This window comes from Melozone crissalis, unplaced genomic scaffold (genome assembly GCF_028551555.1).
Source record: "Melozone crissalis strain CALT ecotype California unplaced genomic scaffold, PUWL_Pcris_2 ptg000042l_1, whole genome shotgun sequence".
Lineage (NCBI taxonomy): Eukaryota > Metazoa > Chordata > Aves > Passeriformes > Passerellidae > Melozone > Melozone crissalis.
In genome coordinates this window covers 44,560,146-44,576,358 of record NW_026535820.1, presented here as the reverse complement: position 1 = coordinate 44,576,358, position 16,213 = coordinate 44,560,146, and the positions used below count along the sequence as shown (strand labels likewise).

The following is a 16,213-nucleotide window of genomic DNA, read 5'->3' as shown; positions in this document are numbered from 1 at the left end:
TGCAAAAATTTTGAAAATACTTGTCCCAAGGGGCAGCCTCCAGTTGAAAGTTAGGCAAAGAGAGCAAGAGTTCTTCCTTAATGGTGCTTATGCCAATTTCCTAAATTGAAGGAAAGGAAAGGAGCCTTCAGGGTGACAAACTTCCTCAGGATCTCCTCACTAGCACACTCTCCTCAGATCCCAGGGGAGAAGGAGCCCTGTAAGAACTTCAAGATGACCTGTAGTCCCCATCCTTCTGTGCAAGTCTTTAAATAGGCATTGTTCTCCAAAATTATGAAAAATTCTCCATAATGGAATTTACCACCTTCCCCAGCTACAAATTCCATAATTTTTCCCATCTTTCTGTTAAATAATGTTTTCTCAATATTATTCACAAAGAAAAAGCACCATATTTTTAGAAAGCATATGAAGTGACACATCAAAGAAAACCCAAAGATTAAATTTCAAACGCTAGTGCAGAAATGACTACTACTGACAATAAACACAGAAATAATTGGAGATATGGACTGCACTTCAAACAACCTGGAGTTTACTGTGCTCTGGAAAGGGAAGAGGGACACATGGATGGCTGGAGACCAGCAGAGGTGTACAAATCATTAAAGGTACAGAAAATAAGATAGATGACTCATTAAGTACAGTGGACACTATCACATTTAAGCATCAGACAATACACTTAAAATGAAAAAGCAAAGTACTTTTCATCTAAGGAGCAATTAAATTGCATAACTCATTGCCACAGGGTGTGGAATACATTCCAAGATCATAAAGGGGTTGAAAAAGTAGCCCAATTAAGGAAAGAAAAGTCCATCAGTGACTGGTTCAGATGCATCCTTCAGTTCCAACATCAAACAGGCTGGGAGGGTAAAGGTAACTTTTTAAGCATACAGTCCCTTTTCTTTATGCATCTGGTGATAGCCACAAGCGAGTTTAAGACATGGACCTTTAATTTGATGTATTGCAACCATTTATGGGTAAAGTTCAGAACCAGTCCAAAGTCATAACCCATTTTTATAACCTTAAAGGAGACGGAAACAGGTGTTGGTAGGGAAATGAATGGTGTATTCAGACAAGGTCTGCAATGAGCTTTCTTGTGCATCTCTTGCACCAAGAAGACTTACCTGTGGAAAACCCACTAATTAATTGTTGCCATACACCTTTTGTGGTTTTTGAGCATAGACTACTGTCAAAAAGTGGACAGAGATGACATTTGAAACAAAAAAAGCTGATTTAGAATTTCAGACAAAAATGCACGGAGAAGTACAACTGCAATATTGACCTGTATCCAGTGCTTGTAAGCTGAAAATTCATGCCAGTAAGTGACTCAATTACGTCAAAATTTGGACACTTGACGCTTTAACTGAATGGTCTTATGGACACAAAGGTGAACATGGAGAGAGAGTCAAAAAAGAAAGAAAAAGATGGGTAAGTAGAAGTTGAACTGAACAGGCTTCACATGAAAAGAAAAACACGATTTTACAATAGTGGGTGCAAGTCAAAGTACGTATGTGTAGAATTAATTTGGAATCGGAATTTAAGGAGGATTATTAGCTGAGTTTTGACTACCTAGCTTTTGTAGTGGTAATAAAAAGTGTTAAATAAAGAGAAACAAACCTTCATTTCACATGAATTTAGAAGTGAATAATTTGTGAGACTACAGCCCATTGACTGGAACGTCTATTTTATTTGACACACAGCTTATTTTAACATCTCTTTGAACGCTGTTGAGGAAATGGCACCTCATTCATATTAAAAAAAGAATGTGGGAAAAAGTAGAAAGGAAGAAAAAAGAAAAAATAGTTTTCACTCCTCTCAAAATCAGGAGTTAGCCTTTGACCAGAAACATGTCAACATAACTGCTGGCTCCCTGGAGTTGCCAGAACATTGCCATGCCAGTGACACTTCATTTAACATTACTCTCAGCTTCTGGCTGGAACTGACTGAAAACCCCTAATAATGCCCAGAGTGCTATTAAAAACAAACAAAACCAAAATCACAACAGAAAGAGCAACAACAATAACAAAAAAGCCCAAAATAAAAAACACAACAAAGACCTGGACCAACCAGAAATGTAGGCAGAAAATAAGTCAGCCAAAAGTTACTGATGCTTTAACAAGGAGTGCAGAGTGCTGCTTTATACTTGAACATAATCTTCCTTGTAACAGCAACAACAGGAATGCCTTTTGGGCTGCTTATATTCAGTTTTACAGCAAGTAAGAGGAACAACTCAGAGGGTGTGCCTCTCTTGGCAGTAACTCACTACAGATTCAAGAGTTAGAGATGAAAAAAATACTTATTAGATCATTTTGTCCATCCTTCTGTCAGTGGAAGATAGTCCCCTGTAGTATATTTAAGTTCTTTTACCAATCTAAGTTTTCAGTATCTCCATAAATAGAACTTACACCCTTACATTCCTTGAAGAGATAATTTCAAACTTCAGTAACATTCAGTTTGGGGAAGTTTTTAGTAAACATTTGCTTTAAATTTTTCTGCTTTAAAGTCTAATGCAAATTAACAAGATGCTTTTTTTAACAACCAAGTAACATTTCTATGCACTTTGTCCACTTTTGGCTACTCAAACATTTTCTTCTTCTTTTCCCAAATAATACAGTATTAAGTATGAGATCATTCAGGCTTTGTTAAGTATCTTACAGAAATAGACTCCTGCTTGTCTGACCCAGAAAAATAAGTATTTCCACATGGAAAATATTACTTTTTACTAAAAATTAAGTAATAGACATGCATATAGAAAATCCAGCATGTATATGTACAAAAGTAACAAAACCTATTCTTTTTGAAATTTTTACAGGAAATCAATATTGAGGAAGTCTTCTGATGTTATTTCAAGTCCTCAGCCAGTGAAGTGCTCCAAGACTGTATTTACAATAAAATTTTATCAAGAGTTTAATCTTCCACTAGACAGGCAAACTGTAAACAATGCTTCTGATGCATCCTCCATAGCAGGTGACACTGCCAAGCTCCTGCATACAATGCCACAATTATCTAATAATGTTATCTTTTGTTTGACTGAAGTACCCCTATATCAACCTCACCTTTGGAGATTTTTCTTCATTAATCTTGGAAATAATTTTTTCTCTTACCAACCATTAAGACTGGACAGACAGTGCATGTTACTAATGGGGAGGATTCTAGCCTTCAGCTGTCTAGCCTTGTGATGGATCACAAGGTTGTTCTTCACCTCACATCCCCCCTTTTAGAGGCTAACACCTACACCAGCTCCTTGTTAACATCCCTGCATTCCTTTGTATCTCTATTTGTTTTGATTTTTTTTCACATAATGTTGTGTTCTGAAGTTGTATCATAACTTAAGGCTAAACTAAGGGTTATTCAGAAAAGGAGGACATTTACAAACTCAATTGTATTTAAAGAAAAAAAACTTAAGCCAGGTTGACCAGTTTGCTGGCTCACCTGGTTTCTTAGGAGTCCCCCTTCCTCTCCATGAGACTGCAGTGAGAATGTGGGAGCTCCCCAAGTTTAAAGTCAGAAAGCAAGACTTTCAATTCATCTCCATCCTCTCTTACAGGCTGCACGAAAGTTAAAATCCTAGAATCCCATGGAACTAAGCTACTTTTAAAAGGAGAACTTTCATTCTTCTGTATATCAATATTTGAAAGAATGCTTTTGAAATAATAATTACACTACTACTACTACTACCACTAAGAATAATAATAATGATGATGCCAGAGCAGTTCTATTTTACTTTAAGGCTCACACCCTCTAGGACTATGGAAGTTTGTCTTTTTCATCTCAAAGCTAGAGCATAAAGGAGAAATGCAATAAAAACTTGCAACAGAAACAAAACAGTCCCTTCCTGGAAAGGAATGTTTTGTAGTGGGGCTCCCTCTGCACAGCCCTTAAGTGCAAAAGCAGGAATTTTTCATTTCTTTCCATGACAAGTGTACAGTTCTTCATGTGATTGCTTTTACCTGCGCGACCTCCTCGAAGTCTTCATGGCGTTTCTGCAAAGCTCTGGCCCGATGCAGGGATTTTCCCACTCCAGTGTGTTTACTAAGAAAAGCTTCTCCATGGTTTTCAATCCAATCCAACACCTGTGGTACAGAAGAGAGACACACAGAAATCCTGAGTTGCTGTATTAAATGTTACAACAAAAAGACAATTATTCAAGCATTTGAGAAGCTGTAAAGGCACTGCTTAAAAAGAACTGAACTGCTGGATTGAAACACAATGTTGCCACTGAAGGACATTAATTACATATCATTTAACTTTTCTCAAGGCAATAATTAGCTCAAACTAGCAAAATAGTATGATTCAAGATTATACCTGTACTTTGAAGCCTACAAAGGACAACCCCATTTCTCCACGTTCATCAATTTGACAGTAATCTGATCCAAGTGGCAAGACCCCTTGCGAGGGTCCCTCTAATCTGTTTACACCTTCAGCTGACATTTTTCTGCAAGGTTAACATTAATGAAGCTTGCATATTGCTGGTGAATAACACAGTGAACTTCTACTTCAGATGAGAACTCACTTCACCTTCTACATATCATTAAGTCAAGAAGTAAGATTCAGTAGTAACTAACTTCAATTAACACAAGAAAAATTAGCTGAAATCATTATGAGATAAATGTCTGTATTCAGAGCATATGAAGGAATATGCTCCAGCTCTTAAGAAGCATCTATCACCTCAAAATATAAGACATAATTGTTTATTGTAAATTTTATAGCTGAAAAAGTGGTGAACAAAAGACATTTTAAAGATCTTTATGCTTCTACCACAATGACTGGGCTGACAGTTTTATAAACAGTAAAAACTGTACATGTAATTAGCTTCTGTCAGTTAACACAAAAAATTCCAGCACACATACCAAATTTCTGATGAGTGAACGAACAAAAACATCTAACCTCTCTCCAACTACTACTTCCTAGCCATAAGTTAATCCATTAGTTCAGTATGCACATAGTATTCAATTTCTTGGAAGATACTCAAAAGGTTCAAGAACGACATTTAGAATTAAAAACAACAACACATAAGCAATTATCTGAAGTCAGCTAACCATATCTACACAGCACTTACGTAGTGGTGCAGAATACCTTACCTAGCATTCACCTTCAGCGTTCTTTTTTCTTTAAAACATTAATATTTTAGTTGGTTTTGAAAATAACTTCCAAAAGCCTGTACTGTGTCTCTTACCTACTAGTGGCCTTTACTCTGATTTCTACAGTTGGGTGACTTTTTTCCCCAGTTTTCTTTTACTGAAAGTGTAACTGAGTTTAACTAAAGAGAGACTTTTTTTTCCTTCCACACAGATTTGAGAGCCATTCCTGCAACACCACTCTCGATCACATTCAATACACACATAATCCCACACACCATTCCCATGAAAAACATCCATGCTTTCTTTAGAAAAAGAATGAAAACATGGTTTTCTCATTTATCTTGACCATGCAAGTATTTTTCCGTTTGCAAGCTCTCTCCTACTGGACATCTTCAAAACAACAAACAATTCCCTAATACCCCAAAATACTGCCACTTCAAATCACCAACACTTCATTAAATCTCCATACTTAACTTCTGCAATACTTGTTTTCCCAGTAAGTATTGCCAAAAGAATATTATTGTGTTTTAGGTCAACACAAGTTCTCATTTTCTTCTTTCAAGGTAAAATATTGATCAGAAAAAGGAGAGTGAGGAGCTAAACATAGCCTCAGTTATTTTTACCAATACTTTTGACTAGTTTCAGGAGACTACTTGTCCCGTTATAAAAAGAGCTGAAAAGAGATATGTTTGGATGAAATAATTAGACTGGACTCTGGAGACTACTAACAGTTACAAGCTAACAAATGAAATCAACAGTAAAATCAGTCCCAGAAAGCATGGGATGAAATGCAGAAAGCAGCCCAGGGAGAATGATTTTTGCTTCAAATAATGCTGAATAACTTCTCAAGGGAAGAAATTGTCATAGAAATCCAGTACACAGATCAAGACATAAACCACTCAACTAGAAAAACATTACTGCCTCGAAGTGAAATCAGTATGAATACACATCTCATTAGTGTTCAGTCTTCACACCTTGATTCTTAACAAAACTGAGGAAGCACTCTTGGGAATTTTACAGCATGCAGAGGCAGAGTCAAGTTAGGCTCTTCTCATCAGTAAGTGCTTTGCATACCACTTCAATCAAAGTACAATACCATTACTGGCACTGATATTAGCCTTTTAGCAACTTACTTCTCTCAGGAAGGGGAAGAAAATGTGTAAGAGTTACAGAAATCATCACACTGAGACACTAAGGACTCTTCTACCAATAGCAAATGGAATTCAGCTATTGGTATATGCTTCTGAAAGCAAATGGAATTCAGTCTGGTACTTGGTAACCCATAGAAGTCTAAGAGGCTCAACACTTTTCAGTCAAAGGGTGAATAGTATCATCCTCCACTGCAGCAAGTTGCTTTAATGATGCAATTAAGTTCTACTGCAGTCTCAGCAAAACCATCCTTATGCCCAGGATCTAGAAAAATGCTTACATTTCTAACTCCCAAAAGAATATATGACAGAAGAAACTACTATGGAAAGACAGCTTCATTAAAAAAAAATCATTGCTCATGGCTGCAAAATATGTGGTATATGCTGCTTGTAGAAGTAAACCTGATCTTTTGCAGATTCATTGTGCGTATTTGCACCAGTCTTTCCCACATTATTATCCATTCCTCACCCCCCCACCCTTTACCTACTTTGCATACATTCACTATTCTGATCTCCACTTACTTGCTGCTGACATAACATTCAGAAGGGGAAGATGGAAATATCTGCATTTCTGATCTTCGGACAGTTAAAATGTGGAAATACTCTCTCAAAAAAAGTTCCATTTTACACTGGAACCGCCTTCAAAGCCACATGGGAATCACACAGTGAAATCATGTTGTTGCTAGCAAGTAGCAAGCATTCATGGCCCACCCTTCATTACTCAAGGCTGAAATCAGTGACTGTAACCTGTCTTGAGGCAGGCAGATCAAGCAGGAAACAGCACATTTATCCAGAAGGGACAGAGAAGACACTCACTATGATCAAATAAATGTATTTTTTGGGGGAAAAAACCCCAAGCCAAACCAAATCAAAAGACTCCCCCCCCCCCCAAACAATAACAACAAAAATAAGCAATTCCTGTCCCACCCCACCCCAAAAGAAAAAAAAAAACCAAAACCCTCAGAACACTTCCTACCAGGATGTTTTACTAATTTCTGGCTTGCAAGCTATCAGGAGAATTTCTCAGGCACCAAAACTCCAATCATACAAGTGTCAGCCAGTATCACTCTACCAGAAGCATCATCTTTATGCACAATTTTGACCAATCATGGTCTAGAAAAGCAGACCATATTGCTGCTCCAAGTCTGCTTTATTGCTTCATATCAGAATCATTCAGCTCTGTTCCTTAGGTGAAAGGCTGACTATTATCTACTTGTAAGCTTATTAACTCTTAAACATAAAATCATACTTTTACTAGCATGAAGAATGGCTGAGTGCCAGTGGCCAGACTTTTTTTTTTTTTAATTAAAATAAAAACCCAATTTTTTAGATCTTAATATACAAACTAACTGGGAACTAGATCTCCCAGCATGTTTCTGCTACCTAAAGTCAAGCTTAGAATTCCATTCAGTTTAAGACTGTTATACGTTTTCACATTTCAAATGTCAGATTTTCTGTTATTCACTTCTTATCTACTGTTTTCATTATTTCATGCACTACTTTCCTTACTACTTGCTCAGTAGTAGATCAGCAGATGACTCTTGGTGTACTCAAGACACCACCACAATGTTTCTGTTGATTTGGAAAGCTCCACTAGAAACAGCTTTCCAGTGTACAAGAACGTGCAAGACAGAAGAAAAAACCCAATGAGCTTTCTAAGGTGGAAGTAACATAAAGTGAAGTACCAGCTCAACACGGCCAATTCCCTCCTCCAACTCCACTCTGTCACTCACTTAACACTTCCATGAACTGAGTTACTTCATTAATCCAGCAGAGGGAGGAGGAAATCAGACTCATGCCTAAGGACAGTTATAGATACACTTACAATGCTCTTGGTTGCTTGCCATTATGTGCAAACTAACTATAAACAGTGGAAGAGGGCCACACTTAGCTTATTCTCAAATGAAAAAAAACCCACCACATTTAACTTTACTGACAATAGTTAAAAGATGTTTTCATGTTATCGTCTCAATCAATCTTGAGTTTGTTTAACATTTGAACAAAAAGAGAATGAGCTAACGAAAACTCAAGTATTTTAGACAAAAAGTTGCTTTGGAGCTCTACATAAACCATTCCAGAACTGTCTTGGATATAAATTAAAATAATACCTCAAACCAGAGTAACGTCATGCATTGAATGGTGTTAATGAGTATTCAAATGAAAAACTAACATTGCTCAGATAAATTAGGATGATCTGATAAAGTTGATTTGCCTTTTTTTTGCAATAAAAAATAATGTTTTTATTCGAGATCACTTTTTCCCCCCCAGGTAAATTTTCAAAGCTGAGGGAGCTACAATCTCTAAGACATCTGCTGTGGCTATTAGAGTAATCTGTCTGGTATGGATGTTGAATGGTCATTGCCCTACAGATTGACCTGCACTGAAATGCCAGTATGTAAAGTTGTATTATGAAAGGGAACAGCAACCAAAATTCACACTGTGATTCATAATGCAGTGCCAAAAACACCCAATATCTGTAAAGTTAAGTTAAAGCAACATAAGGAGCTATACTTGCACATGCAGCATTTCAGCAATTAACAGTCATTACAGAGATAAACCAAAGGACAGCTCAATCTCTGACAGTGGTAATTACTGCATACTAAGGGAAGGGCTTAGGAAGACAGCAAGCAAGGGCTGCATCTCTGTACACATCTAGCTTGAAATTTCATGTGGTTGATAAAGATGTGCATTAGGCACAAGGCTGCAGCTTTAAACTATCAAGAGGACCTCTTGCTACCTTAATTCAATGTCTGTCTTGCAAAGCATACAAAGAAACCACAGGCATAAACAGGATGAAAGAAATTTCACCAACCAGTAGGTAAAGCATGTGCTGAATAATATGTCAATGTGGATCAACATTCTCGAGTTAACTGGTTCACACTGAAAACTTCTGGTGTACTCACAATCCACATCCATGATTTGGATAGCACATTCTTGATACTGGAAGTTATAAAAATATGTAAAGCTGTCCACTTTGATTTTTTCAAATCTGCAACTACTTCATCTTAAATGCAACAGTTCCAAAGGCTGATGAGTCCAATACAGAGAAGGAAAATCCAGCATCTTGCTGAAGAACCTGGTGGCGACTGCACAATGACTTGAGTCTAATGATGGGTTATTTGCCATCTTCAAAGAATAAAGCAGTCTGAGACTAACTCCTCCACACCAACAGCCATGATTTAGGATGGAGCAGAAAATGAAAATTTCCTACAAGCATTTTAGGACTCCCAAGATATTAAAAGTAAAGAGTAGGAGCAGTACAGTAAGACTCCGCAGCATTTAATGAACACCTTCCCTCAGGAAATAAATTGCCTAAAGCCTGGCCTACAGGCCTGAAACTTGAATTATGCACCTGGCAAATTACCTCAGGAGACCCCTTGGCCTAGATTGCCTAAGAAGGTCCTACTTGAACTCAATTCAAACTAGAGGAGGAAGTTTTACCATGCAATCCATACTTGTTGGCACCAGACTGCTGAGAGGACTTACATTTTCCTCTGAGAATCAAACTACTGTGTTAATTCCGGTTTCTGAAGATTCCTTATGAAGCCTTTTCAATTTAAGATATGATTAATTTGTGGGCTCATCACAGAATCACAGCATATTCTTGAGTTGGCCCTTCACTGACTACTCATGCAAGTACCAGCACTGGACACTCCTTACTAGCCACTACTTATGTTGTAATCTTCATGGAGAGCCTCAAGGATTTAGACAACGGCATAATGAATGGAATCTTCTGTTCTCTGTGCCCTTGCTGACCATTCATAACATTCCCTCTGCTTTCTTTTACTTTTTTTGTCAGCTAATACTTTTCATGCCTTTCTACATCCTTTGTCACATCTCAGAGTTGACAATCTAGATAACAGTCTGTCTTCCAATGTATGCTTCTTTTTAGATTAAAAAAAAGTAATAAAGTTTTGAAGATTTTGTAAAATTTACTGCTAAGCATTTAAGTTATTTTCTTTAATTATATGAAGACATAGTCACCAGACGTCAAAGAAAGTCCAGTTATCAGGATTGCTCAGTCTCCCCACCATCTGCCTAAATTACCTTTTGCAACTACTGTAAATGATGAAAATCAGTTATTTCACTCCCAACTGCTCACATCCAGTATCTTCTTGAAACAGAAAAGTACAAGAAATTTAGCTTAAAGTGTAACTAATAATGATGAAAAAAGATTACTTTAACCAGAACTATGGCTATCTATCTAAAAATCTCCATTCAGAAGTTGTGATTTATGGATATTATTACACTGAAATGGAAGACCATGATCAGCAAATACTGGCCATCTTTAGTTTTTTATGAAGATGAGCTCTTAAAGGAAAATTACTCATGTCTCTGTTAATTGAAGTTCAAAGCCAACATTTTATGCCTATTAAAAATCCATCAAGCAAGGAATTTTATGTTGTTTTACTTTTAAACACAAAGGTGTGTCAGAGATACTAATGCCTGCATGTAACTACTAACTTTTACAGATATTGTCATAATAATAAAAAAATAGCAGGTAATAACAATTAATTCAAGAACAGTGTTATTATCAGAAAGTAATCTCATCTGTAATTTTTATAATTATAATTATTTAAATTTTTTAAAATTACAATTTTTGTAATTTTTATAATAACTACTCTCAGGTTTTAAAGAAACACTATTAAGTCAATTAAGTATCACGGAGGATTTAAAACCAAAATTTTACAGAATAACACTATTAATTTTTTGTATGTTACAACAAGAAGCCTTTTTAAAACTTCAAGTCCAGAATTTTACCTAGAATGTGAATGTCAGCTTCCAGCACAAACTCAGAACAGCTGCCTATATTAAAAATCTCTTTCATCATATATGACTTAAAGTAAATAAATTAATTTAAAATTAGAAAAAATTAAGTAGACCTAACTTTCAACTATAATTCTTATCCATAATAACCAATAGCTAAGTTCTGATAACACACAGAACTTGGTATCATTCAGTCAATCCCATGCAACTATTCACTTGTTGTACAAAAAACCACGGGAATTAGCAGTCAAAACTCACCTCTCAGTGCCATCAGGCTGACAGAATACAAAGGCATTCAGGCAAGTGAAACAAAACCTACCTGTTGAACATCCTGCTGAAAAACACAGAGCTGAAGCCGCTGGTGTAAGCGGACCTTTCGATGCTGCCAGATGTTTTCCAGTTGGCGCTGGTGATGCAAGACTTCATGGATGACATCCAGGACGTGATGAACTGCTTTGGAGTAGTTGGCAGATGCGGTGAGGGAATCAGAGCTCCCAGGAGTCAAAGGTCTCTGAAGTTTATCAAGGAGTGACTTCCCATCTTGGCTCACCTGACCACCAGAAAGGATGAAGAATTACATGTCTTGCCAAAAGCTTGTTGGGCTACTACTTGGTACCCCACCCCTTCTCTCAGTTCTAAATGTCTTCAAGAACTCAGGGAGCAATGATGAAGACTTGTTTTATTGCAGAAATTATTACCTACATGCAGCTGCTATAGGAAAAATATATTCTCCTTCTCTTTAAAATAACTTCAAGAAGTATCACTCTTCTAAATAACAGCCTGTCTTTCCATTTCTTCATTACTTTAAGAATGACTTTCCTTCAGTTTTGGGATTTTTTGTTTTGTTTGAGTTTTTTTTGTTGTTGTGAGCTTTTTTAAAAAAACTATTGAATCTAACTTTGAATAAATATTCATCTCTTTCCCTAGTCAACAAAACACCTAAAATTAAGCATTTGTCCAGAATTATCCTTCCAAAACAATCTCTCTCTTCATTTGATGTAAATGTGAACAGGGAGGTTACTTTCTGTAAGTTAGTATTTGACAAATACATTTAAACCAGCAGATATAAAACTTAGTACATGATTCAATCTGACACAATTTACTTCTAAATTATTACTGTTACTGGTAAGCCAAGGGAAAACTGCTGTTATGGAAAACTTAATTCTGATTAAATCACTTAAACCCTTTCCACATAGCATACAAAGATACTGTTTTCCAAAATGTGTTTAACTACTGATACTTACAGGAAACATTTGTCATTTCAAACTGTTGTCTTCTCTGATTTATATCACAGCAGAAATATTCAGATTTACCTTGCATGCTAATTAAAAAGCAAAAATCCTCTCTAATCTGGTCACTATGAACATTTAGTGTTAAAACCACTTTTCATTGGTGTTTACCCTGTCAGTCACTTTTAGCATGAAGCTCAGAGAGCTGTTACAATTCAGTATCATTCAGCTACCTGCAAAGAACTTTTCTAACAGCTCATTTAGCAAGTAGGAACAAAAATCATCTGAAACCACAAGACACAAGTATAAAGAATAGCCTGAATCCATCAAATCCACACCATGTCAGAAACACCAAATTTGCCAAGGCCTTCCCCCAGTAGCTCTTTTCAACAATTTCTACTAAGTCTAGGCACATGTTACATTTGTTATTCGGTAGTCAAACAGATCCAAATGAAAATTTTTTCTGATAATTAGGCTACAAGGGAGTTTATTTCTCAGTTTCAGTTCAAGCTCTTTCATTTTAGAAATGAGTATCAACACAGAGAATGATGCTCACTTCTGAAATTAGCTACAGTAAAGTCAGGTCAGCAGAAAAAATGCATAGTCCATAGCATAGTTACAATGATATCTTTTTTCTTTTCTGTATCCAGAAGAATTATCTAGTAAGTCCTTCAAGTATTTCAAGATAATGGACTTCAATTATCCATTCAGAGTCCATAAAATCTAGGTGAAAAAAAGTTACTGTGACAGCCCCTTGATCTTATTAGTTTATTAGCTTTACAAAACAAATGACTGCACAGATTTTCCTCTGGAGTTAATACACTAAAATTTTCTTCCTTCCTAGTGCATGACTGCCTTAAGATTTCAGTGAGATGTATAACTTTATTTATATATATATAACTTCATTTAAGGCACATCTGTTGGATTTTCAGGCATACCAGTTGTCTCATCCTGTAAGCTAGTAAGTTGCTTTACTAGTAATATACAGTAATTACCCTCAGTAAAATCAGACTGTCTAGTCTTAAAAGCATTTACTTTCTTAAAATTACTGTCTTCTACCTTACAACCAAGCCGTGTTGTCAAGACATTGCAATCTAAAATGAGTGACAGTGTTGTGATTCCCAAAGTGTTGCTCTCTCTCTTCCCCCACTGTTCATTCATCACAAAATGAAAGGAGCTCCGTACTGTAACAGAAATGAAGTCATACATCTAATAATGATAAGCAATAGCTCTGTAACATCCTGACACAGAAAGATGCCTCCATCAATCTTCAAAAAGGAATGCACGTTTGGAAAAAGCAAAATTAAACCTTCTGCCCAGAGGAGGAACATAAGTTGTACATACATATTGTACATTATAGAAGTTATTACTTCTGCACCAATTCTGGTTGCTAAAGACAAAACTGTTTTTTTACCAGATGGGGGAAAGTAATGACCAGAAATCAGAAGAAAGGCACTTAGTGCTCTTTTTTTCCTTTGAGCAGCACCAGTGAAGATTTTGTTAAAATATCTAGCTAGCCTAAAGTCAAAAGCTACAGCTTTGAAATCCTAAACAAATTTTCAAGGTACATCCCAAAGCAATCCTATAATCTACCAGTCTAATTTATTTTCTTTATGCATCACCAGCAAGCAAACATTATTTAACATGCTAATCCACAGCACTTATTTACACTTAACAGCAGGCTCATCCAATCACATCCCTGACAAAAAACAAAGAACCCACACAAAACCAACTCAAACCAAACAGAACCAGCTAGAAAAAATTCAACCTCGGCCATTTATAATCACTATTCTTGAGAAATCTAGCCTTCCTCCTCCTTGCTGGACTCTCATGAAGCATGCATCCCAGACTGCCTCTCCACATAAATCTGTTACAATCATGCTATGTCTCTGTCCCTCCCAAAGATCAAAGCTTATAATGAACACAAGAAACATTACTACAAAACATGCTTTCAAGAATGAGTTAAAAGAGCCACCTGTAAGTAAAATTGCAAGTATTATCAGGTGTGATGTCATTAGATCAGTTGACACAGCAGCATGGCACAGAGCGAGAATAGGGATATCAATGTGTATTTTACACAAAAGAACAAAAATTCATGAACCCTGGCCATCTAACTCAAGGGCACAAAGTTTATGCAGGCCTTAATGTGGGAGGTATTCAAAAAACCCAGTTTTGATACACTAACAATAGGACAGATGATCAACACAAGTCTTACCCTCCCTTACTGCTAAATGAATTGTGACCTGACTTACGATTCAGCTTCCTATAATGAAGTTGGTCCATCAGAAAGTAGTTTTAACTTTAATGTAATGCATAAATCACAACCATTAATTAAAACCCACATAACTTCCTTTTAAAGACAGGTGCAAGCTGTGGCCTAAGCTATCCTGTGTTCACTGATCATTTTTACCATGATTTAAACAAACACAGAATTTCAGTACAGAACTCCTGTATTTAATTCAGAACAACATCAGTCCAATTGAAAAGCAAAAACAGTTTTACCCAACAATGAGAACAACCCTGACAGAAGAAGGAAAGACAAGTAAAATAGGATATGCAGAAAACACCTGTTAGCTAATAATAGTGAATACCAATTTGATTTCCACTAAGTAATGCACAACAGAAAACTTCAAATTTGAAAGAAAACAAAAGGATAGTTGAGTCATCATTTTACAGATCACCTTCAGAATAAGCATTTATCTTATCTTTTATCTTAAGTTGTAAATACAACTACTAGAAATAGTGACAATAGTGTGTGCTGAGTCCAAGATTAGAGCACCAGCATAGGATATGCTAATCTTACAAATGCTGACTACACAGGCATCCTTAGCTCAATTAAGTGTCTGTGAGGTTGATGAGACTAAGTGCATTACCTGCTGGCTTCTCAAGTAACATCCTTTGGTAGTTAAGGTTTTTGGTGAGGCAATTTCAGAGATGGGTTTTCAAAATACACTTAGAGAAATCCACGCCAACAGAATACCTTCCCAAAGAATGCCCAGCTAACTTCCCTTCAAGTAAATGCCTAAACAATAGCATTCCACTGCTATTAGAAGGCAGTAACATGAAAATGCAAATTAAAACATATTTAGTACTTTAGCGCTCCAAGGGTTGTTTGTACCACACGTGGTTAAATCTATCCTTTTAATTTCTTTCCCAAGGTTACAGAGAAGATTTTAACACTTCACTTTTGAACAACAATAGCAAAATCCAGTATATAAAATTTAAAAAGAAGCTCAGCACTTAAGTTTCCAACTAGCTCCTACTGCAACAAGCGCTACTGAATCATGACGCAAACTTAACACGACACAATTTTATCCAAGGAAACAAACAAAACACTGACCTCAGAGTAAGCCAAAGTAATGTGCTCATATATCCCTTGATGATGATGGATAGCATCTTCTAAATCTTGCAGCTCTGAGGGAAGCTCCACCTCACCACAGGCTTTACACCATGAGTCCACATTGCTCATGTACTGCAACAAAGAGACATTCGGCTTTGATTTCAGGTTCTACCATTAAGTACACACATGATGGTAACATACAAAAGTACATTCATCTGCATGACACACACTGAAAAGACTTCTTTTAAGCAAAAAGTCTTTACAGTATTTCTCTCTGAAAGAACCAGAAATTTATATCAGAATAGAAAGAAATATTCAAGTCTGACTATACTTGTGCTTTTAGGTATCTGAAAGTTGTGTTTTTAGGTATCTCAAACTCATTGAGCTGTTAGGAGACAGGCAGGCTTAGCTGGATGTTGGCAGTCTTCAGAACCAATTTAACTGTTGGCAATATTGATGCTTCAAGTTTACTCTTGCTCCTTTTCTTGACTTTGCAGCTAAGAAGTTTCCTTCATCCTGCACCTAGCACTTCAAAAACACAAAAGCCAACTAAGGTCTTGTTTACACAAGGAAGTAAAACATGCCACAGCTTTCAAGTCCAGACCCTTGGTTTTTACCCATCAACTCCCTGTGCAGACACTCCTGGTATCATGA

The 16,213-nt window shown here is 36.5% G+C and overlaps 1 protein-coding gene across 2 annotated transcripts in view; it reads right to left on the bottom strand.

Annotated features, from left to right (window-relative positions):
* TRIO (trio Rho guanine nucleotide exchange factor) overlaps window positions 1-16,213 on the bottom strand; it is a 244,065-nt gene that overhangs the window by 134,449 nt on the left and 93,403 nt on the right. For both annotated transcript variants that reach the window (XM_054285315.1, XM_054285316.1), the window contains exons 8-10: window positions 15,560-15,691; window positions 11,310-11,540; window positions 3,945-4,067 (exon numbers count right to left, since the gene is read on the bottom strand). In XM_054285315.1, the coding sequence (XP_054141290.1) occupies window positions 3,945-4,067; window positions 11,310-11,540; window positions 15,560-15,691 (486 nt within the window). The remainder of the gene's footprint in view (window positions 1-3,944; window positions 4,068-11,309; window positions 11,541-15,559; window positions 15,692-16,213) is intronic.